Here is a 22,919-nt window from a genome sequence, read left to right on the forward strand (position 1 = left end):
CCAATCAGGAGTGGGCTTGCTGAAAGGCCACACCCCCTACCACTGCAGAAAAACGTTTTGAACGTTGGGGCACATAGGCTCCACCTACTTTTGAGGCATCTGATTGGTCCGTTTATGACTTGAATGACAGAAAAATGAGGATTATAAAGATAAAGTTTCAGATCCAGAACGGTTCTGACCAACAGAATGACTGACAGCTCATCTCTGACGTCGACATCACTTCCTGTTTGGAACGACAGGGGGGGCGGGTTCCGACCCTGAAGATCCCGGATCTTCAGTCTGTTTCCGTTCTCCCCCCAGGTCGAGCCAACATCACCTCCACCTGCCCCCCCGCAGTGATTTCTGTAAACCTCTTCAGAAAATCCTCAAAATTCAATCCAAACCTCCACCTGTACCCCCCTCCCCCCCCTTAGATCTCCCTCTTCCTCCTTCCCCAGCAGACGTCAGACGCCCCGGATCCAGGACCATCTAGACCTGCAGGCCTCTGAAGGGCCTCAGCTGTGAGACCGGAGCCCTGGTGGTTACCATGGGAACTGAAGGGGCTCCATGGTTCTCAGAAACAACAAGCTGCCGTCACGTTAGCCTTTTCTTCTCAAAACCATTTTGAAAAAACCAGAAGCTTCAGTGCAGACAGAAAGGTTTAAATTATTTGACAGTTTCTGGAGGAGAACATCTGAACGTTCCGCCCCAAAGTGACTCCATGACGGACGGCGTTTGGGCGACGCTCAGATCCACACCTCCACCATGTCTCCGTCCTCCATGTCCAGCTGCGCCGCCGTCTGCTCGCCCGTCACCCGGGACCCGTCGAACTGGAAGCGGGCCTTGGAGCGAGCGGCGGCCGTCACGCCGGACAGATACTGGGAGAAGACGGAGGCCAGCGGCGCGTCCTGCGGGGAGCAGAGGACACGGTTGGTTCGGGTTTGGACCAACACCAGGATGGAGGGAACCAGGAGGAACCGACTCTGTGAACGGAGAAGCTCTGCGAGGATCCGCGGTCTTTGCTCTGCAGCCGCACCGTGATGAGGCTGCCGCTCTTCTCCTCCGTCGCCATGACGACGCAGTCTGAGGAACAGAGACGCCGCATGACGACCAGAAGGCAGCCGATCTCAACGAGCCATGGGGGGGGGGGGGGGGGTCATGTGACTCACCGATGATGTCAGCAATGCCGAGCCGGAGCTCTTCCACGGTGAGGTGTGGTGGAAGCTCCGCCTCCTCCCTGAGCAACAGCAGCTGGGAGGGCGGGACGTCCAGGGTGACGGACAGCTGGCGGAGCACCTGGCCTAACGGCGTGGACTGAAAGGACAAACACAGTTCTGCAGCAGAGCACAGGCGGAGCGACCGGCGGTTCTGCCAGAACCTACCGGCAGCACCTGGACCCGGTGGATCTCCGTTCTGCAGCGGACCTTGAGGGGAATCTTCCGGGCCGGGTCGGAGGAGTCCGGCAGACTCCGAGTGCCGGGGGTCACCAAGACGATGATGTCATCGTCGTCTGCCTGCTCCTCCACAGGCGGGGGGGCACAGGGGGCCGCCGTGGGGCGAGACTTCGGGGAGAGGACGGAGCTCGCCGCCTGCAGCCTCCTGTTGATCTCACTGGGGGGGGGGGTCAAAAATGAAACCTGCCGCTGTGAAGTCTGGCTTCCAGCTGTGTGGGCGTCGCCCTCTGGATACACTGGAGCACCTTCAGTCCGCCAATAGACCACGCCCCCATCTAAGGAGGGCTTGATGGTCGTGGTCACTCCAGACTTCAGAGACGTGACGTTCACAACCAGCTGTGAGCAGCTTTACTGAGAAAACGGGCTAAACGTTAGCAGCAGCTATGCTAGCTTGTAGCATCTCCCACCCGGACGCGGCGTTCCCCCCGGGATCGGAATGGCGCTCGAGCGGCGGCTTCCAGCCCGCCGTAGTCTGTCCGCTCCTCCGTGTGACGTTTGCTTTGAAGCTCTGTCTGACGCCCCGCCCCCAACAGCATCATCAATGATGTCAGCACCTGGCTCCACCTTTAACCTGTTTTCCAGAGCCGTACTGCAGAACCAGAACCAGAACCAGAGAATTCTGAACTGTCTGAACTGAAGCAAAGAAAAGTCTCTTTTTGTTCTGAGGTTTGAAGTTTTTCCTTTAAGGAGAAATTCTAGTTTTAGTCCAACGTCACACGAGATTCTTCTGCTGCCATAAATAAAACATACGTGTTCCATCCGTGTTGGGGGTTGTGGTTTCATGACGGGGCATCACGCATCGCACAAAAAGGTTCATTTAACTCAAACAAAACCCAGGTTTTACGACAAAGGGCCACCAAAAAACGTTAAATTTAGGAATGTTGAGTCTTATTGAATCTTTATTGATAACGTTTCAAATGTTTGGAGGCTCATTTGTCAGCCGTTGATGAAGACGTCGGTGTCCCTGCAGACGTCCACCTTCATCCTCTCTTCCTCCAAAGACCAGGGGCCTCATTTCTAAAACTTTGCGTAGGATTTGCGTCAGAAGTGGCGTACGGATGAAACATAGGACGTGCGTACGCACAGAAATATTCGGAGTTATAAAACCGTGCGCACGCACATCCTACGCATCTTTCCCTCAATAAATCACAACCGATTCTAAATGCAGCGCAGCTTTTGCGGCTTCATGACACGCCCATAGTTGCCCATAAATAGTCCGTGAAACGCCCACAAATGAATATTCATTGATTGCAAAACCATGGCAAACACAGAGAGGAAATGAAAAAAACGTAACTTCACTCAATGTGAAGTAGAAGTTATCGTTGGCGAGGTGGAAAAGAGGAGAAAAGTGTTGTTTGGAGGGCAAAGTGTGGGCATTACTAATGCCAAAAAGGCACATGAGCGGCAAACGGTGACAGACGCCGTTAATTCTGCAGCCTCACAACCTCGGACCGTGGCCGAAATAAAGAAGAAATGGTCGGACATCAAAGTCGAGGCAAAAAAACGTCTGGCGCTGCATCGCCAGAGTGTGTCTGCCACGGGTGGGGGGGCACCGGAGCTGACCCCTCTGGAAGAGAGAGTGGCGGCAATAATTGGGGAATCCCTTTAAGTGGAGTGGTGACTGAGGCGGGGGGGTCACGATGCGCCAGATGCACCGGGTGACACCCCCCCAAAAGCTCCAACAGGACGGCTGGAGGAAGTGGGAACCGGCTCATAAGCCACTCGTCCTCGTTTGCCAGCACGTCTTCTTGCTGTCTAAAGATGCGTTCACTCTGAATTCTTCCATTTGCCACATCTTCTAAGAGCACAACATCAGCCATTGTGCGTCATTACACATTGTGATGGGGCATTTTATTTCCCTCCATTTAATTACATCTGACAAGCTACAGATGTCGGTAATAATCCACGTGGAAATGGGAAATTGATCAGCAAATGTAATTTCTTGTTGCTTTCTGAATGGTTGAGACATACGCCATACATTGTTTTATCAAAAATAAAACAAACTAAAGGCATATGCATGAATACCATAATTCCATAGCTTATGAAGAAATGTTTTAATATGAAAACAACTTTCCCCAGTGGACAATTAATATGTCCGTCTGTCTAATTGCACCTATATCTGCTCCACCAGACGGACACACTGAGGAGAATATCAGTTTTGTACATTATTTCGTTCTGTTAACTATATTATTTATGAGGATGAATTGCACAACATGCCAATATTGCAGAACATATTTCACTTTTCTTTTTCCAAATAAGTGTTCATTTGTATTTCTATTGTAATTTTCGTTTGATTCTTTTTGTTTGTTTCACTGCTGATCGATCAAACGGGTGTTGGTGTAGCTGTTAATTGTCAGACTTGCTTTGTGAAGTCTTCATGTTATTTCTGAGAGGCAGTATTGTCATTTTCACTTTCACGTGTTTCTTCCATCTGCCGACGGCGTCGCCGTTTCTCCTTTCACCCGTTTTTGTGCGTACGCCTGGGTCAGAGCTTGAAGGACCGCACATTTTCCCGTCAAGTTTGCTTTTTATAAATCTCAACTATTGCGTAGAGAGTGGCGTACGCCTTCTTTTGTGCGTACGCAACCTTTAGAAATGAGGCCCCTGGTCTCTACGTCTGTGTGACGTATGAATCTATGACGTAAAAGTCATTACAGTTTGTAAACTGGCTCTAAACTCTGTTGTACGTTTTAAAACCAACCTCCTGACAGAACCAGGGTAACCGGACTCACTTGGTCTTCTGTCGGACCTTCCTGGACTGTTTCTGCACGGGACTGTCTGGTGGGGGGGTCGGGCAGCGCGGCGTTTCTCTGTAACACACGGACACGTGTTTAAGCAGAACCACATCCAAACCACTAACTCCAGCCTCAGAGCTGCAGACCCAACAGGAGGCCCAGGCCAGAGCCCCCCAGGCCAGAGCCCCCCATGCTGGGGAACGCCGCCATGGGGGGACGGCTTCCAGGTCATCCTCAAAGCGTGTCACCTCTCGGCGTGGAGCTGCAGACTTACGCACGCTCCTTTCTTGGTTCTGCGAGGCGCTGATGGGATCCAGGCTCCTCCTCCGAGTCGCTTAAGCAGATGACATCAGCGGCCTCCTTGGAGGAAAACTCCGCCCACAGACAGTCATCAGCGTCGTCTGCTGGGAGACAGGACGTTAGGAGGAACCAGGTCTGCTGCTGGAAGCTCCGCCTCCTCCGACGTTACCTGCGTTTTCGCTCTCGGCGAACAAAGAGGACGTTGGCTTCAGCTGCAGGCCGCTGCTCACCTGAGGGACAAACATGGCCGCCGTGTTCAGGCGTCACAGCACAGAGACCGACGGGTCAGCCGCTTACCTTGTTGGAGTAGATGGGGACCGGGGCGATGGCAGACGGGTCGAGGACCCGCCGCCGTTTGGGGGGCGGATCCATCTGCTGAATGTCGCCGCCAAAAACCTGAGAGGGAGGCGAAGCACAGAGGGACAACGAGAGAAAGACATTTATTCATTTAATCCAATAAACGGAATTCATGAAATAAAAATTACAAAGATTTTAGAAACAACTAGAAAACTTCAGCAGATAAATCCCAATGAAACACCAAGAGTTCCTTAAAAATTCTGTTTTCATGTAAAGTTTCCACGACTTCCCCCCCGTTACTACAGGTAGAGGAACACCAGGTGACAGGAACCCGGAAGCGCTCGGCACCAACCGCCGTGGTCAGAAGCAGAATTCCCTCGTTTATGGTCATCATCAGACATTAAACCGGAACACCATCAGACACACAGAGCAGACTGTGCTGCTTTAGGAGGGGGGCAGATGGGTCACCAATGGGGAGGGTGGGGGGCGTTGCTGACAAAAAAAAAAAGTCATATCTAAACACTGTGAGACGACCAAAAAACTACACTGTTTGAACACAAACGCACAAAATCACACGGGGGGGGGGGCTCCCGCTGTGATACACTCCAAGCTGCAGAAGAGCGTCTCCAGGCAGCGCTCACTTTGGAGGGGAGGGGGGGGGGGGGGGTAAAAATGCCAAGGTCGGGGGGGGGGGGGGGGGGCAGCATCTGCCTTCCACACAGCAGCAGTTTTCACAATCTGGTCTGGAAGAGCAGTGTTTTTCAACCAGTGTGCCGCGGAAAATTGCCCTCATTCACTGATCTGAAAACATTTCCCATCTCCAGGATTTCAGCTCTCTGTTCATCCAAACAGGCCCTGATAAAACACTGAGGAGTTAGGAATATAAAAGATCGTAAAATACTTTTTCTTTGCGTTTATTTTATTTTATTAAAGACATTTTGATAAGGTACCGCGATTCATCTGCACCTTTGGCTGTATTTTGGAAACGTCCCGTCCCTTTATCTCTCTCCACCAATCATTCTTGAAGGCTTAATCACATGTCATCAGTCTGACCAATCAGAAGTGGTTAAAGTCTTCACTTCCTTGTCCCGATTTAGCTCGTAAAGTCTCTCAGTTCTAACAAAAATACCAGCTAAAGCTCGTCTTTAGCGGTGTAGCTTTCCACAGAATCCGGTATCAGACCGTGGAACAAGAGAACAAAACAATGAAGCTCCGAAAAGTGATCTCCGGCCGTTTTATGCACTACATCTCCCATGATGCATTGGGTTGTGAGAGTGACAGCGCATACGGAGATCTGTTGTTAAACGTCTTGAAACCAACGAACACACTTAAAACTGTTTTTAAATCTTCTAACTTAACTTTTATTGCATCTTTTAGAAAAAACAGCTGCAGTTTCCAGCTTTTTCTGCAACAATCATCTCAAAAATGCATGTGAGATTGTGGAAGAAGGGGCTGTAGATCAATACAGACTATGAGTTTATCCTTCTTTTTTTAAATTTTTGGATGCTGGTGTGCCGCGGGATTTTTTTTAAGGTTAAAGTGTGCCGTGGCTCAGAAAAGGTTGAAAAACACTGGAAGAGAATCTCTTTTTGTTGGAGCCAAGGAGTCCTCAGCCCGGGGGGGGGGGTGGGGGGACGGGTTGTCCCCCCACCCCACCCCACCCCACGCTGTGTCCTGACTGGTCTTGCAATTGAAGGCAGATTTGATCTGGAAAGTGGACAATTTAGACCAATCTAACCTCAACTACAGCTTCGTGATGCGTTCACTGTGCAGAGGATCTTTGGCTTTTGATGGTAAAACAAAGTGCGACTTTTAAAGTTGAACGTTTTCACCCAGAGTCTAAAAAGTTCCATCAAACTCAAAGAGTTTACAAAACCGGTGATTTAACGTGAAAAGGTTCATTCCGGATGTTAAATGTTACGTTATTGAACAAACTCAAACCTGCCTTATAACCTTCAGCCACGCGCCTGGAAAGCCGTCATTCTGCTGCAGTAGTCTTCAGCCGAAAGAACATCGAAAGGTGAACTCACTTTAAACCAGAACAAACGGCCATCGCCTCCATGTGTCTCCTCGGTGCGACACAATGTTTGCTAACAGCAGACTCTTATTGTGAAAAGCCTGCGTAATCCAATATTCAAGAAATCCGACGATCCTGTGGCTCCGCGTCCCAAACTTCACTTGAAGTTTATAGTTCGTTCACTCAACAACACCCGTCAGCCACGACCAGCCCCCACGGAGACCGGTTTCACTACAGGAATCACGGAGGATAGCCGCCACTCACCGTTTCCGCCATGGCTCTTTTCGCGCCTCTCTGTTGCTTTCAAGGACCCTCGGATATTTAAGATTTAGCATCATTTCTGTTATTGTCGCGTTGCCTTTGTCACTCAGCGGCCGCACATCATAAATAAACTAATCATTGTGTTAAAAAATAATCAAATAACATCGTTGATATCCGATGTGTCACAGACATGTTTTATTTTATTTTTCTTACATTGATTTGATTTTATAATAGTATAGAATATGACTACATTAAAACAAACTGAATTTAGTTCAAAAACACTGAAATATGTAAAAAATAAATAATGTAAAAACTCAATGCCAACAATATTAGAGAAGCAAATCTTTTTATTAATCTGGATTTGTTTTGTTCTAAAAAAAAATGACGGCATGATTCAACTTCCAGCTTCACGTTAACCACAGTTTGTTTTGTTCAGGCGACTTACTTTGATCTTTCAAAAGTACTTTTTCTGACTGTCCTGTGTGCTCTTAAGGGAAACGTTTACAGTGACCCGGGTCAGGATCAACCCGGTTCTGTTTGGAACCACAATGAGCAGTTCCTCTTCTGGAGCACAGGTGGCGCTGGAAGCCTCTTTTTTGGTTCAGGTTGTCCCACCACGTTTGATGCCGGCGCCGCTCATTTCTTCTTGTTCTCCTTGCAGGCGACCACGTAGCGCTGCGCCACATTCAGCGGAGGAGAGTAACCGTCGGCGTACGACGTGTCCTCGAACAGAACCGAGTAGTCGTCCTGAGGCTGCACACAAACACAGCAGGGACAGTCACGGACCAGGGGGCTATTCCAGGAAGCATGTTTAAACTAGCCTGACTTTAACCCTGAACTCTGGCTGAAATCCGCCTGAACTTGCTTACTCTGGGTATGTCGGTTCCCAAAGACCAGATATGAGTTAGCATAATTACGCTCCACTTGGTAACCCTGGGTTAATGCACGTGCACAGCAGGTACATAAAGACATTCTCAATGGATCACAGATTTCTGGAGTCACCATGGAAACGCGTGGAGAAAAAAAGAGAGAGCGCTTCAGTGAGACGGAGTCTGAGATTGTAATGACGGCTATGAAGATTATACGTCCATCAAAAAGTAACACGGCTGCATCATCAGCAAAAGAAAGAGTTTCTGCTTGGAGAAAAAGAACAAAGTAAACGCACAAGTTTCTGATCTTATTTCTATTTTCATGTGATGCATATATTCATATATATATATATATATATATATATATATATATATATATATATATATATATATATATATATATATATATATATATAACTTATCCAATTTTGCCAACGTAAATGAATTACTTCTATTGGTAACAAGTAATTGAGTTAAATTTATTCAATCTAATTTCTTACGTCTATAAAACTCAATAGTTGTTTTTACAGCTCAAATTTACATATTTATCTAACTAAATGTCATATTACTCCAATTCAAGTAATTTTTTTTCCATCGTAATGAATTATAATTCTTGAACTCTCAAATGTCTAAGTTTGAGCCGGCAGATCCTCATTTTAATAACAATAGAAAGAACAAAAGAGTGCGTTCATTCATTTAGGAATTTTCCAACATTGTCAGTATTCTAGTTAACCGTAGGGCTGCTCTATAAACTCATCATCCTCTTCCTCCCTCTCACTCATGGTGCAGAGACGTAAGCATAGTAGGACAAAATAACTCGGTAAAACACAGTAAAACAGCTACACAACTAAACACATTTGGTCAAAAACCCACACTTAAACCCAAATCCGTCCAGACAGGCAAAGGGAATGATATCCCACAATCCCTTGTGGTGCCGATCTAACAGCAGCACCAAAGTTACACCTACTTAATTGAATTAATTTGAATGAAAGTAAAATAACTGTCTGATAACTACGTGTTATTTTAAAACTGACTTAAAAAAATGATTTATCTTAACTGAAGCAAATAATGAAGTTAGATCAAAGTAAAAAGTTTATCTTTCCAACATCCATATGTGGTCTTATCATCCTCTCATGGTTGAAAAAGTATTATCTGAGCTTTTTCATCCACTAAATCATCTTCAAATGGACACGCCATGCTGCTTCACCTCTCTGAAAACAAACTAACCTTCAACTAAACCTGCTCCAGACCAGGTTATGTTCAGAGCATGAGTTGCTATGGCAACTTGACCTACCCTGAAACATACCTCCATTTCTGGAACTGAAAGCTGAGGTTATCAACTTCCTTAGCCTCAAACTTACCGTGGGAGCTAGCAGAACCTGCTATCTGGAACACCCCCCAGAACCCACACCTCGGGTTACATACCTGCTGGAGTTTAGGCCACGCCTCTCTGGGGAGGCTAACAGTTAAGGGGCGGAGTCAGACAGGTGCTGTAAATTAAGATGGTTATAAACTCCCTTTTCCCGTTTTTTCACAGACATGTGAACCTTACTGAAGCTGAGGGTTCTGGTTGAACGTTCCAGCACGTGGAGGTGGGGGGGGGCGGCGGCTCACCCGGTGCGGCGGCGTGTGGATCAGAGCGCGGTAGAAGCAGGTGGTCTGCGGGTACAGAGCCAGAACCAGCTGGTCCTTGCTGAACAGAGCCTCGGGGTCCGTCTCCGGGTTGGCCTTCCACTGAGGGAGGGGGATGATCCGGCGCCGGCTCAGGGTGTGTCTCCTGACGGTTCCAAACAGAACATTCAGAGATCTGCTCCAGAACCCAGAACCCACCCAGAAACAGAGGAGAACTCACTCTTTGCCCTCTTCGTCGATGTCATCCACCTCGTACCTGCAGCAGAGAACACAGGTCAGAGCCGGCACGTGGGCGTGCACGTGGGCCTGCATGTGGGTGTGCACGTGGCTGCGCGTCTGCGCCTCACTTGTTGGTGGAGTGGCTGTAGCTGACCACCTCAGCCAGGATCCACTGCTCGTCGCCGTCCACCACCTTCACTCTGGCCGCCACCTTGTCGCCCTGCTTGGCCACGTAGTCGCTGCTGGCCGGGATGGCCCCGCATAGAGGAGGGGGGCTGCGGGTCACGGGGGGGGGGGGGGGGGGGGGGGGGGCAGAGATGTCAGTCATGCAGCAGAACACCATTGAAAACAAGCTGGGTTCTGTCCTTCCTCAGAGGAACACGGACACCTCTCTCCGGGTTTCCCGATCCACAGTGGTAGCGTCATGGCCGACTGCTGCAGGAGGGTCATGAGCACGCCGCGCCGCATCGTCTTCCTGGGGGGGTCGTTGTCACTCTGAACCCTGGCAGACTTCGCGGCTGGAAAAGACAGATTTCTTTAGAAACCAGAGGAGACGGAGGAGCAGGAGCTCACTGCTGCTGCCTGTAGCTGCTGCTGCTGCTGCTGCTGTAGCTGCTGCTGTAGCTGCTGCTGTAGCTGCTGCTGTAGCTGCTGCTGCTGTAGCTGTAGCTGCTGCTGCTGTAGCTGCTGCCTGTAGCTGCTGCTGTAGCTGCTGCTGCTGCTGCTGTAGCTGCTGCTGTAGCTGCTGCTGTAGCTGCTGTAGCTGCTGCTGTAGCTGCTGCCTGTAGCTGCTGCTGTAGCTGCTGCTGCTGTAGCTGTAGCTGCTGCTGCTGTAGCTGCTGCCTGTAGCTGCTGCTGTAGCTGCTGCTGCTGCTGCTGTAGCTGCTGCTGTAGCTGCTGCCTGTAGCTGCTGCTGCTGCTGCTGTAGCTGCTGCTGCTGTAGCTGCTGCTGCTGTAGCTGCTGCTGCTGTAGCTGCTGCTGCTGCTGTAGCTGCTGCTGCTGTAGCTGCTGCCTGTAGCTGCTGCTGCTGTAGCTGCTGCTGCTGTAGCTGCTGTTGCTGTAGCTGCTGCTGCTGTAGCTGCTGCTGCTGTAGCTGCTGCTGCTGTAGCTGCTGCTGTAGCTGCTGCTGCTGCTGTAGCTGCTGCTGCTGCTGTAGCTGCTGCTGCTGCTGCTGCTGTACGCACCGATCCTCCGCTCCTCCTGCAGGGACTTGATTTCTGCGATCTTGTCCAGAGCGTGACGCAGGATGCTGCCAGAAAATCAACGAGAGGCGGATGAGAGGGAGCGAAGAGGAAGAGGAAGAGGAGGAAGACCCACCTGCACTCGGCTTCGGCGTCTGCTTTAGCTGTGGTGTACAAACCCCTCAGTTTGGTGCGATAATACGGAGAAGCTGAAAGAGAATCAGAACCAGAGGTTTCCAGCATTCCTGACAGCAGAACATCCGGGTCCAAAGGCAGGCCCGGATCCAGAGCCTGCAGGAGCTGCTGAAGCGCTCAGAGCCTGGTCCGGCTGCTCTTACTTTTGTTCTCTGTCTGCATCCTCTCGTGGGTTTTCTGTATGTTGAGCAGGTTGTGTTCGCTGCGAGACCGCTCCTCCTGAAAACACAAACATCACAGGAGCGCCAAGGTCCAAAACCGTTTCAGAGGAACACCGGTTCTTCTCCAAAGCCCGGAGCCGTTTTAAAAAAAAACTTTATTTGTATTAGTTTTTGTTACATGAAAACAAAAAACAAAGGTCAATTCTAGGTGCTTCTTGTTTCTATTTGTTGTAAAGTGTTTCAGTGTCATCGTGCCTCCTGCAGTCTCAGTCTGTATCTTATAGTTTCTGTTGAATAGAAGTGGTTCTTCGTTAAAGTCCATTGCTCCTTTGATCGATTTAGTGCTCCAGTTCCTGGTTAATGATTTTTTAGCGGCTAGTGACAGAACTTTAAGTATTTGTCACTTTGGTGGACAGAGTTTCCAGAGATCATGTCCAAAAAAAACAGTTCTGGTTCCAGAGGAATTGGATATCCCACCCAGCATCACACATAAATCCATGAGACTGGTCCACATTCACACCAACAGCTCTGACTTGTTTTTAACTGTTTGTTTTTCAGTTTAGGTGTAATAAAAAATCCTATAAGGTTCTCCGGGCGAACTGTCTCCATGTTCATGATCCAGTGATGGGATGTTGGTGTCTCCACGTCTAACCAGTCCTGCTCAGTTATCTTTATGTTGAATTCTTTTTCAGTATTGCTGCTTTTTCCACATCTATACTTCAGAGAACTGTTCTTCTACGTTCTCTTTGGCCTCTTTTTCCAAGATTCAAGTTTTATTGCCGTTTGCACATGCGGTACATCGGAATTTTTCTTTGGCATCTCTCATGTCAGGATAAGTTAAAAAAGGACAAAAGAAAAATTTGAAGAAGAAATAATAAAGAAAATAAAAATAAATAGAATAAAGTTAAAAGTCAAAATTAGACAACAAATTTACATGGTGTATAAAAATATAAATATCAGTAAAATATGATAATGAATATTGCAGAGACCCAATCTGTACAGTAGCATTATTGCACATAGAATTATTGCACATATTATTGTTTATTGCACTTAGTAATTTAGTCCAGTCTTTCCTCTCTGGTGTCATTTGCCAGCATTCTGATTGCTGTTGGGAAGAAGCTGTTGTGGAAGCGTGTGGCGTGTTCATGGATGCTTTCAGGCCTGCGACGCCTGAGGTTGTGCCCTAAGTCCACACACTGGATCAGTCCATGAGCAGGGTGGTGTCTGTCTCTGATGATCTTAGTCACTCTCCTCCTGCAGCTCTGTTTGTAGATGGTGTCCATGGATGGTAGGTTGCAACCTATAATTTTTCCAGCTGTATTAATGACTCTCTGCAGCATCTTCTTCTCTTTGAAGGTGGTGTTACCGAACCAGGCTGTTAGTCCGCTGGTGAGGATGCTTTCCGCTTTCAGTTATATGCAAGCTTCTCCTGATGTTATCGTGTGTCTGCAGACTCTTCATGAATCCTGTCTGGTCTTCATCAAGAAGGTCAGGTAGAAATGTATTTATCCTGATACAAATGATGGATGTATAGATTTAGTAATCTATAATTAGCACATGACTGTTTGTTTTCCCCGGTTTTAAGATAACTGAAATAATTGCTTCTGACCAGGAAATAAGGATTTTATTCTTTGGAGGGTCCAGTTCAGAGATCTGTGTAAAAATGGAATAAGTGTGTTTTTAAATGTTTTATAACATTCAGCTAGGAAGCCGTTGCTGCCTGGTGATTTATTGTTTTCAGAGTGTTTATGGTTTTTAATATTTCCTCTTTTGTATTTTCAGCTGTGAGTATTTTTTAATAAATGGTAGATCTATATTTTTCAAAAAGTTTCTTTGATCTTGGTCACACGCTTAGAGAGGCTGGTTGTCCAGTTTTCTGGAGCAGGTTTGTTAGAAGAAACACAGAAACAGTCTGAACTGTAGAATATACCTCTCAGTTGCTGCCAGCACTTGTACCAGAACCAGGGAACCGGTTTAGGACTGATACTGGTTTCTGATCAGATCTACAGGTGATTCACAAACCCAACAGCTTCCCTTTAATCTGGAGTTACCTGAGGCTTTCATCAAGTCTACAGCCTCAACATCTCCTTGAGTGTCCAAATCATGCAGACCTGCGTTTGTTTACCTTCTCCAGGTGTCTGATGACGTCAGCTGTCGGAGCACGGCGGTTTTTAAGGCTCACCTGTGTCTGTTTGATGAGCTGATGGAGCTCCGTTAGCAGCTCTGCGATCTTCGTGTCTGCAGACATCTCTCACCTGTAAAAAAAAATAAAGGAAGAAAAAAACCTCACCTAAAAACGCGGCTGACACACAATTATCAATATTTGTTTAAATCTCTACAGGATGAACGATTATTATGCGAGAGTCTCAGATAAAACTGCATTTTCCGTTAAAATGGACACTTACGTTATTTGAAATCGAAAATGGACCAGAATAAATCCTAAAAATAAAAAAAAATCCTAAACGACTACGTCACACTTAGCATCGAAGCGTTAGCTGTGCTCGTTTGCAGCTATTTCCCCCCTAAATTAATTAAATTATTCCAAAGTTTATAAATAATTAACTTCGTCATTAAGTTTAGAAACACAAAAATGTCTAAATTATTGAAAAGATTCTGTCATTTAAACTCACCGTCAGCGATCGGTTTCTGTTTACTGTAGATATGCTAACTGCGGATTAGCCTCAGCTTCTTCTTCGTTGTTGAGGGTTCCCTGACTGACGCGCAGACGCCCCCACCTGCTGGTCAGACGTGGTACTGCACGCGCTCGAACGAGCTTCTCCCTCATTTGTTCTGGCTCACATGACCAGTTTAGAAATTGATTATATAGTTTCAAAGTGGAAATAACATTTTAAGTATTTTAAGTGATTGTATGCATTTATGTGATTCTCTATATATATATATTTTATATACATTATTGACTCCTGGCCTGAGGTTTCTTTAGTTTCTGGAACAGACACCTGCAGAATGCAGACTAGACTTACATCCTTGAATGACATAAGAGTCTTATGACCCATTTAGTATGTTTACATGTTGTCTTTCTGCTTTGGAGAAGAGAGAGGGCGGAGAACGACGAAGCGTCAAATAGTTTTCAGTTGTTCAGGTGGATCTAGACGGGTCATGTGATGGAAATGTCAACAATGATCATCAGAAAGGTGGATAGGGTCCCATGACTTGATCCTTGTCTAACAGGTGGGGGCTGTTAGTTTATTGTTGGTATATGGCTTGGCCATGTCATGAGAGTGGATGCAGGCTGCATCCCTAAAGACCTCTATGGCGAGCTGGTCAAAGGCTATAGAACAAGAGGGCGTCCAAAACAAAAACGTCTGGAGGACACGAGGCGGCGCTTCATTGAACCCAACACATGGGAAAGTCCAGCAGACGATCGCCCCATCTGGAGACTCAGTCAGGCAGGGAACAACAGATGCAGAGGCCAAGCGGAACGAGAATGCTGCACAGAGAAGAACCAGGAGGAAGCGGCGGCTGCAAGAGCCATCATCCTTCACCTGTACCAGGTGTGGCAGGGACTGCCATTCCACAATCTACCTGCACAGCCATTCCCGGCGGTGCAGGTAGATTCAACAAGGAGCTACACCATCGTCTCTCCAGACGGACGGCTGCAGACGATGGACGGATTCTCCAAGAAGACATTTTTTCACAGGATGCAGAATGAAAATCACATGTGATTTTACTACAAAGCGTTTGATGTGAAGATCAGAAACGGATCAGGAATCGGACCAACCAGCAGTTTCCTCAGACCGCCATTAAAATGTGGTTTACAGACCGTCCCCTCATTCTGTGAATGCAGACTCATGAGTCTAGTTATGGAGGACGGCGTCATCGTTTTATTCAGGGACCCCCCCAGTGACAGACAGACAGCAGTTCATTTAAAAAACACCTTTAATAGTAAAAAATGAAAAAGACTTTAAAACATAAAACCCATCACTGATGCACAGTCACGGTCCGAACCCGGACCAAACCACCAACCAGGTGCAAAGAGCCCGCTTCCTCTTGGGCCGAATGGCCACGCCCTCTCGAAACTCCGCCCCTCGGCGCTGGAACACTCCTGCACGTCTTTGTCGCCAAGAAGCCCATGTTCTGTTTCCGTTTCAATCCGTCCGAGTAGTCCTGGACCAGAGACAGAACCGGACCGGTCAGAAACCCTTCAGTGAGAGAGACAACGGCCAACCCGGAGCAGCATCGTCTCCATGGCAACAGTCACGTGCTCCGACCTATAGGAGTTTTATATTAACTGAATAGCGGGATTGAACTTTTAGCCACTGCGCAGTGCGCATGTGCCAGTGTCGGCCTGGCCACGCCCACTTTATCATCAAACCATTGGACTTTCAGAAAAACTGAAGTTTAAACTTCGACTGAACGTTTTTAGTGAGTGGATCAAAACCATGGAGATGGTGTTGGGGGGGGTTAGATGACGTCAGGGGGGGGCTATAGGTGTTCGGGTGGGGTCTGTCGGTACCTCAGCGGTCACGCCTTTGCCTTCTTCTCGCTGTTCTGCAGTTTCTCCACGATCTTGCGCTCGTGCCCGCCGGGGTTGGGCCGGTTCGTGTTCTCGCTGGCCTCCTTCTTGGTTCTGCCTTTGCGGGCCGAACCCTCTGTAACACAAACACAGCTCAGACCCGCGACCCGAACCGGGGGTGGTGTGTGTGTGTGGGGGGGGTCCGCGGCTCCTCACCCACGTATTTGTCCGTCAGGTTGTAGTACTCGTACTCGTCGAAATGCTCCTCCTCGAAGCTGGAGGGCTTCAGGTTCTTCACGTCGACGTGGCTCATGGCGTCTTCTGCTCGACCTGCTGCTGCTTCGGCTGTTCTCGGCTGGTTCCGGAACGGCTTCGCTCGGCGGACTTTTAAAGAATTTGGGGCCGCGCTGCCCCGCCCCCCTACGTCATCAAGTTGCATCAGCAGTCTCAGCGGAGGCACGTGGCGCACTTTCACTGTAAACAAGAGCGGAAAAACACCAATAAATGTAGAAAAGTCGCTGTTTTCCCTCATCTTTCTTCATTTTAGGAACATTTCTAAATCCTTAACGTCACTGACTCCCTCAATAGATGGATATACTGTTGAGTTTTCAAATACAATCAAGTTTGAAAGAGTTTGACAAAGTTAAAGATGTGGATTTAAGTTCTTTTTCATTTTGACCTTTTGAATAAATATTTGCAAACTAAATGTTTCTTCTCAAATGTGTGAATTTCTCAAACTGAACTTCCATAAACATGTTAATTTCGTTTTCCTTTTATGTTTCTGTCGAAATGTTTTACTAAGTTTTGTTTAAAGCCCTTTTTAATTGGTTTATAGCATTTGATTTATTCTTTAGAATTGAAACAAAAGTCTTAATGCTGTAGATGGATCAGAAATATAGAAAAAAACCTAAAAGATAAATGATTTCTTCTTCTTCTATTTCTATGACACATTTTTAAAGGACACTTAGGTGAGAGTTCCTCTTTGTTTCAGATGCTTTAATCCTTCAATTCTCCTTTTCTGGGATTAAGTTTTTTTTAAACCTCAGTTTCCATCAGATCTGAACTTTTATCTCAGGTTAGTTTGTGAACTTTTAACTCAACAGTTTTTATCTCTGTGTCATTCTAACCTCCCCAAGTCAACATTTCATATTTTAGCCTCATGTCGTAACTTTATGGGGGTGGGTGAGCAGCTGCCCTCCCCTGACCTCATTCTCAGGCTGGGGTCACCTGTGCACAGCTCACCTGGCCTGTGGACACACAGGAAGCAGCTTCTCTCAGCTTCAACCTTTTTAGTTTCTTCTCAACATTTTCTGATCCTCGTCACAAACGTCAGTAAACACATGAAGCCTTTCATGTTAGAACATCATGAGGAGCTGATAACGGCTTTGGACTCAGGTGTTCAAACTTCAGGCTCTCAAACCAAACTTTGCACTGAGCTTATCATGGGGGGGGGGGGGGGGGGGGGGGGGGCAGGAAGGTCGTATGCTTGTTTTTCTTTGAAGTGAAGTACGTTAAGTCGCCTCCTCGATCCGCCTGCTGCACAGGTGAGGCGTTAGCTACTTCTGCACGGAGCTCCTGTCCCCCCCAGGTGAGTCTCTCTGGGTCGTCACACAGGAGAACCAGAACCGGGTTCTGAAAGCTGCTCGATCAGAGACGGATCTTCAGGTTTCATTCTCCATCAGAATTTGACAGATTCCCTCTTTCCATGGTCAGGGGCGTGGCTTCATTCTGCCTCCACGGTCACATTTGAGGATGAGGGGGTGGAGCCTAATCAGGCCAGTGGATCAGATCACGCACAGCGGCGCACAGACAAGGCGGAGCTTAGCCTCTGTTTGTTTTGCCAAACTGAACCAACAAACAGACAAAAAATCATGAAAAGTCAGAAGAAAATATTCAGATGTTTTATCTGAAACAGTAAAAAGATCCGCCGGCCCGGAGATTTAGGTTTCCAATCATGCAGAAGGTTCTCAGGCTGCTGAAGCTGCAGCCTGATGTCTGAGACAAACAGGTTTCTGTGGAACAGGAACCAGGACGTCCGTGTGGACACGCCGTTCGTACATCTGGAACAGGACGCTGCTGTCCGTGAAGCCCACAGATCTGCTCCTTCAGCGTCTGACGTGTTGCTGACATCAGGAGACAAACAGGAAGCTTCAAGCCGTCTGTCTGCAGAGTCAGCAGGTCTCTGAAACCCGGGGGCCCCGGGGTCATCCCAGCCCTTCGGTCTGAGTTTTTCAGATGTGGAGCCAAAACAAGAAACAAAGAAGACCAAACGTTCATGAACTTCAGATCAGAACGCAGTTTGTAAAAGACAAAACAGACGCACAACAAAAGATAACACACAAGTCACATGACCCACAGAGGTTATTTACCAAAAATCCGTCAAGATGTCATGAACGCCAATCGTCACGGTCGTTTCCTCTGAAGTTCATAAACCTGCATGCTTGTGTTTCTTCTAGCTGTGACAGACTCACGGCAGGAAAATGGGAAACAGGAAAACTTTCCTTTGAAGCTCAGAGGAAAACATGGAACACATGTGATGCGTTGTTCCACCAGCAGGGGGCAGCATCAGTCACAGACAGAAAGACATCAGCGTATTAACAGAAGTCCTTTGGAGCAGCCCCCACCCCACAAACACACATCCACCCACCCACCCAGTGCTTCAACCTGTTCTATCACACAAACAAACACACACGCAGAAATTATGAAACACAGTTTCTTTGGTTTCTGCTGTATGTGTGTGTGTGGGGTGGGGGGCATTGCATAACAGTCAGAGCGCCTTTGAACTAAAGCTAGTTCTGTTCTATGACATCCAGCTGCATGATGGGAGATTTTTGTTCAGCATGAGTCCGTGATGTCACAGGTCAAAGAAGATCACGTGGCGGCAAGCTGATGATCGCCACTTTTCCTGCCATGTCTTCTGCGTTTCAAACTCAGATTTATAGAGAATAGATCAGCCTGAGGTTAGCCAACAGTCTCTATGCGGAGGAAATGAAGTCTGAAGTACGACACACATGCACAAGTACACAAACACACACACACACAGCGTGTCTCTCTTCACAGGAGATACCAGTGCTTTGAGAAACCCCCCTGGTTGCCTAGCAACTGCTCCCCAGGATGGCCAAAAGAGCCCCTTGATTTTGTTGTGAGTTGTAATCTGATATTCTGTGAGTGTGCGGCTGTGAGAGCACGTTTCTGCGCTCAGGAGGAGTTGAGAGGTGGAGGCCCAACGGAGAAAGTTCCTCATTTAAAAACATCGACTCCTGTGTTCATCAGCTTCTTTATTTAACATGAACACTGATGCCACACAATGATGCTACACACTGATGCCACACACTGATGCCACACACTGATGCTACACACTGGTGTTACACACTGTTGTTACACATTGATGGTACACACCAGTGTTACACACCAGTGTTACACACCAGTGTTACACACAGATGCTGCACACTGATATTACAAACTGATGTTACATACTGGTGTTACATACTGATGGTACACACTGATGTAACACACTGGTGTTACACACCGATGTTACACACTGGTGTTACACAGTGGTGTTACACACTGATGTTACACGCTGGTGTTACACACCGATGTTACACACTGGTGTTACACACTGGTGTTACACACTGGTGTTACACACTGGTGTTACACACCGATGTTACACGCTGGTGTTACACAATGGTGTTACACACTGATGTTACACACCGATGTTACACACTGATGAAACACACTGATGTTAAACACTGGTGTTACACACTAGAGTTACACAGTTATTTTACATACTGATGTTACACACTGGTGTTACACACTAGTGTTACACAGTTATTTTACATACTGATTTTACACACTGGTGTTACACACAGATGCTACACATGGATGTTACACACTAATGTTATATACTGATGTCACACACTGGTGTTACACACTGATGCTACACACTGGTGTTACACGCAGATGTTACACAGTGATGTTACAAATTGATGTTACGTACTAATGTTACACACTGATGTTACACACTGATATAACACACTGGTGTTACACACTGGTGTTACACACTGGTGTTACACACTGGTGTTACACAGTGGTGTTACATACTGATGTTACACACTGGTGTCACACACTGGTGTTACACACAGATGCTACACACTGATGCTACACACTGGTGTTACACACAGATGTAACGCAGTGATGTTACACACTGGTGTTACACACTGATGTTACACACTGGTGTTATACACAGATATTACACACTGGTGTTACACACTGGTGTTACACAGCAATGTTGCACATCGATGAAACACACTAATGTTATATACTGATGTTACACACTGGTGTTACACACTGATGTTACATACTGATGTTACACACTGGTGCTACACACAGATGTTACACACTGGTTTTACACAATGATGCTACACACTGGTGCTACACACAGATGTAACACAGTGATGTTACACACTGGTGTTACACACTGATGTTACACACTGGTGTTACACACTGGTGTTACACACCGATATTACACACTGGTGTTACACAGTGGTGTTACACAGCAATGTTGCACATTGATGAAACACACTGATGTTACACACTGATGTTACACACCAATGTTACACACTGGTGTTACACACCAATGTTAAACACTGGTGTTACACAGTGGTGTTACATACTGATGTTACACACTGGTGTTACACACTGATGTACACACTGGTGTTACACACCAATGTTACACACTAATGTTATATACTGATGTCACACACTGGTGTTACACACTGATGCTACACACTGGTGTTACACACAGATGTTACACACTGATGTTACAAATTGATGTTACGTACTAATGTTACACACTGATGTTACACACTGATATAACACACTGATGTTACACACTGGTGTTACACGCTGGTGTTACACACTGGTGTTACACAGTGGTGTTACACACTGATGTTACACACTGGTGTTACACAGTGGTTTTACATACTGATGTTACACACTGGTGTTACACACAGATGCTACACACTGGTGTTACACACAGATTTAACGCAGTGATGTTACACACTGGTGTTACACACCGATGTTAAACACCGGTGTTACACAGTGGTGTTACATACTGATGTTACACACTGGTGTTACACACTGATGTACACACTGGTGTTACACACCGATGTTACACACTGGTGTTACACAGTGGTGTTACACACCAATGTGACACACTGGTGTTACACAGTGGTGTTACACACCGATGTAACCCACTGATGTTACACACTGGTGTTACACACCGATGTTACACACTGGTGTTACACAGTAGTATTACATACTGATGTTACACACTGGTGTTACACACTGGTGTTCCACACAGATGCTACACACGGATGTTACACACGGATGTTACACACTGATGTTACACAGTGACCTGAAGCTTTAGGATCTCCAGGGTCATGAACCCATTTTCGAGCTCATCGGTTCCTGGTTTTTCCTGCAGTCGTGCAACAGGCTGCTCTGCTTCTTTTTTTTGGGGGGGGGGGGGTGTTGTCATGGTGACCTGGTCCCGATGCTGCTCCAATCCAACTTGAAGTCCCGGATGTGAGGTGAAATATGTTTGTGGACAGCGAGCATCAGGCCGGCGTCTGATGTGCAGTGTCGTCGACCTCTGTTGAGGCCGGCATCCCCCGCCCTGTCAGGCAAAGATTGCCCCCCCCCCTCGGGCAGGCTCTAAAGCAGGAGATTAAGATTCAACAGCTGCAGGAGGCCGGCGGTCCTCGAAGGTCAGAGCCTGGCGCTGAAAATCGATAGAGCATCCTTCACATGATGAAGAGCAGAGGTAATCAGGTTTTCTGCTGCGACGAGAGCGTGAAACCAGCAACCTGCTAGTGCTCCTGATGCAGACACTTTCAGTGCAGCTCTGCACGTGCACACGTCAGCCTAAAGATCAGGCAGGTCAAACAGCGAAGAATGTTCTGACCTCTGACAACCAAAACGAGGAGATCTGCTCTGAACTAGAGACACAAGGGTGTGTGTGTGTGTATGTAGGGGGGGGGGCTGACTTTGGTTAGGTAGGGAACAGAAGGATGTTCAGGTGATCTCCACCTCTGATCACCTGAGTCCTAAAGCAGCAACTCTCAGACAGACCATCATTGGCCCTCAAACAAACATGTACAGATCAACTTTGGATTAACTTTTCAGACTTTGGGCTCGTTTCTCTGCTTCTCCTTCAGAGGCGTCTGAATCCTCAAACAGACGGAGCGCGGCAGATGGTTGAGGTGAACCGTGGCAGAGCACGGCGAGGAGGAGGAGAGGCTGGCGGAGGATTAGACGGATGGGAAGAGTGTGGCGAGGAGAGCAGAGGGTCATGAAGGCTGAGGAAGATGAGTGGCTGAATGTTGAGGAAGAACAGATAGGCGTGGGGGGAGGGGGGTACCAATGACTTGCAGTCATTCAGACACGGCGGAACGCTGAGAGCCCGAAAACACGGTTCCTGTTCCAGAACCAGATCAGTCCCCCTCCTCTGGAGACGGCGCCACCTGTGGGCCGAGGAGACCCCTCCCAAACCAAAACACCCCCCTCACGTCTGCGTATGAAAAACGATGGAGGAATAAATTAACTGTGGCGACCGCTGGACCACCGTGGAACCACCTGGACTTGGTCATGATTGGAGTTTGGAACAGAAAGGAGGGGTTTTTGGAATTTCCCTTTGGGGGCCGGATCTTCAGATGGTTTCTTCCAGGTGTGATGGCGTCTGCGGTGGTTCATTCTGGTTTGATAGTCTGAATCTGGAGGCTGATTTCCTTCGTGACGTTTTGTCCCGTTCCAATCAGAGCATGTGCCATGGCGCCTCCAGACGGGCCGCTGTTGGACCTGCAGGTCTTTTCCCAGGCAGGTCTCTGCTTGGGTCGGATCCAGATCGGTCCCAGTTTGGGTTCTAACCTCCACCTAGCCGCCACGAACTGAAAGAGCGGCAGCAGAGGAAAACAGCTGACAGACATGAAGAGCTGATGAAGATGAAGATGAAGGAAGACGTGAAACCACAAAAGCTCAAACTGTCAGGAAGCCAGAAGAAAAACAGTTTCTGTCAGAAACGTGGAAGAGACCAGTCAACCACAGAATGGGGGGGTAGGGTGGTGGTGGGGGGTCTCTGAAGGCT

General features: G+C 47.5%; 3 protein-coding genes across 8 annotated transcripts in view; all 3 read right to left on the minus strand.

The window, feature by feature from the left end:
* Nucleotides 1-625: 625 nt before the first annotated feature.
* On the minus strand, nt 626-7,124 carry nfatc2ip (nuclear factor of activated T cells 2 interacting protein). Of its 4 annotated transcripts, none has more exons than XM_023957217.2 (9): nt 7,047-7,124; nt 4,766-4,864; nt 4,638-4,698; nt 4,443-4,569; nt 4,166-4,243; nt 1,362-1,590; nt 1,149-1,293; nt 962-1,062; nt 626-887 (listed from the first exon to the last, which is right to left on the minus strand). In XM_023957217.2, the coding sequence occupies exons 1-9, from the start codon at nt 7,056-7,058 to the stop codon at nt 726-728; spliced, it is 1,014 nt and encodes a 337-aa protein (XP_023812985.1). In that variant the 5' UTR covers nt 7,059-7,124; the 3' UTR covers nt 626-725. The 4 variants fall into 4 exon arrangements, with proteins under 4 accessions (XP_023812985.1, XP_023812984.1, XP_023812987.1 ...); XM_023957216.2 differs by having other exon boundaries at nt 4,443-4,572; XM_023957219.2 differs by having other exon boundaries at nt 6,711-7,078.
* A 248-nt stretch (nt 7,125-7,372) lies between these two features.
* On the minus strand, nt 7,373-14,063 carry sgf29 (SAGA complex associated factor 29). 2 transcript variants are annotated; one of them, XM_023957221.2, is made up of 10 exons: nt 13,932-14,063; nt 13,484-13,556; nt 11,284-11,359; nt 11,082-11,154; nt 10,949-11,013; nt 10,152-10,281; nt 9,892-10,038; nt 9,765-9,800; nt 9,527-9,689; nt 7,373-7,796 (listed from the first exon to the last, which is right to left on the minus strand). In XM_023957221.2, the coding sequence occupies exons 2-10, from the start codon at nt 13,547-13,549 to the stop codon at nt 7,680-7,682; spliced, it is 873 nt and encodes a 290-aa protein (XP_023812989.1). In that variant the 5' UTR covers nt 13,550-13,556; nt 13,932-14,063; the 3' UTR covers nt 7,373-7,679. The 2 variants fall into 2 exon arrangements, with proteins under 2 accessions (XP_023812989.1, XP_023812990.1); XM_023957222.1 differs by having other exon boundaries at nt 13,707-13,935.
* Nucleotides 14,064-15,180: 1,117 nt separating this feature from the next.
* nupr1b (nuclear protein 1b) overlaps nt 15,181-22,919 on the minus strand; it is a 17,620-nt gene continuing 9,881 nt past the window's right edge. Inside the window, exons 1-5 of one of the 2 annotated variants that reach the window (XM_078952004.1) lie at nt 18,145-21,982; nt 17,018-17,997; nt 15,992-16,249; nt 15,776-15,911; nt 15,181-15,426 (exon numbers count right to left, since the gene is read on the minus strand). In XM_078952004.1, the coding sequence (XP_078808130.1) occupies nt 15,784-15,911; nt 15,992-16,214 (351 nt within the window). In that variant the 5' untranslated portion in view covers nt 16,215-16,249; nt 17,018-17,997; nt 18,145-21,982 and the 3' untranslated portion in view covers nt 15,181-15,426; nt 15,776-15,783. Of the gene's footprint in view, nt 15,427-15,775; nt 15,912-15,991; nt 16,250-17,017; nt 17,998-18,144; nt 21,983-22,919 lie in introns of those variants that run through there. The other variant, XM_023957230.1, reaches the window with a different exon arrangement.

Source organism: Oryzias latipes, chromosome 8, assembly GCF_053564925.1.
Source record: "Oryzias latipes strain Hd-rR chromosome 8, Olatipes_Hd-rR_3.1".
NCBI classification, from domain to species: domain Eukaryota; kingdom Metazoa; phylum Chordata; class Actinopteri; order Beloniformes; family Adrianichthyidae; genus Oryzias; species Oryzias latipes.

Coding starts and splice junctions, on each gene's coding strand:
- sgf29 (XM_023957221.2), bottom strand. CDS start 13,549: ATGTCTGCAGACACGAAGATCGCAGAGCTGCTAACGGAGCTCCATCAG. Junction 11,360..13,483: donor AGCTCATCAAACAGACACAG/GTGAGCCTTAAA, acceptor TTGTGTTTTCAG/GAGGAGCGGTCTCGCAGCGA. Junction 7,797..9,526: donor TCCACACGCCGCCGCACCGG/GTGAGCCGCCGC, acceptor GTTTGTGTGCAG/CCTCAGGACGACTACTCGGT.
- nfatc2ip (XM_023957216.2), bottom strand. Junction 4,244..4,442: donor GAACCAAGAAAGGAGCGTGC/GTAAGTCTGCAG, acceptor CGTGTGTTACAG/AGAAACGCCGCGCTGCCCGA. Junction 1,591..4,165: donor AAGGTCCGACAGAAGACCAA/GTGAGTCCGGTT, acceptor CCCCCCCCCCAG/TGAGATCAACAGGAGGCTGC.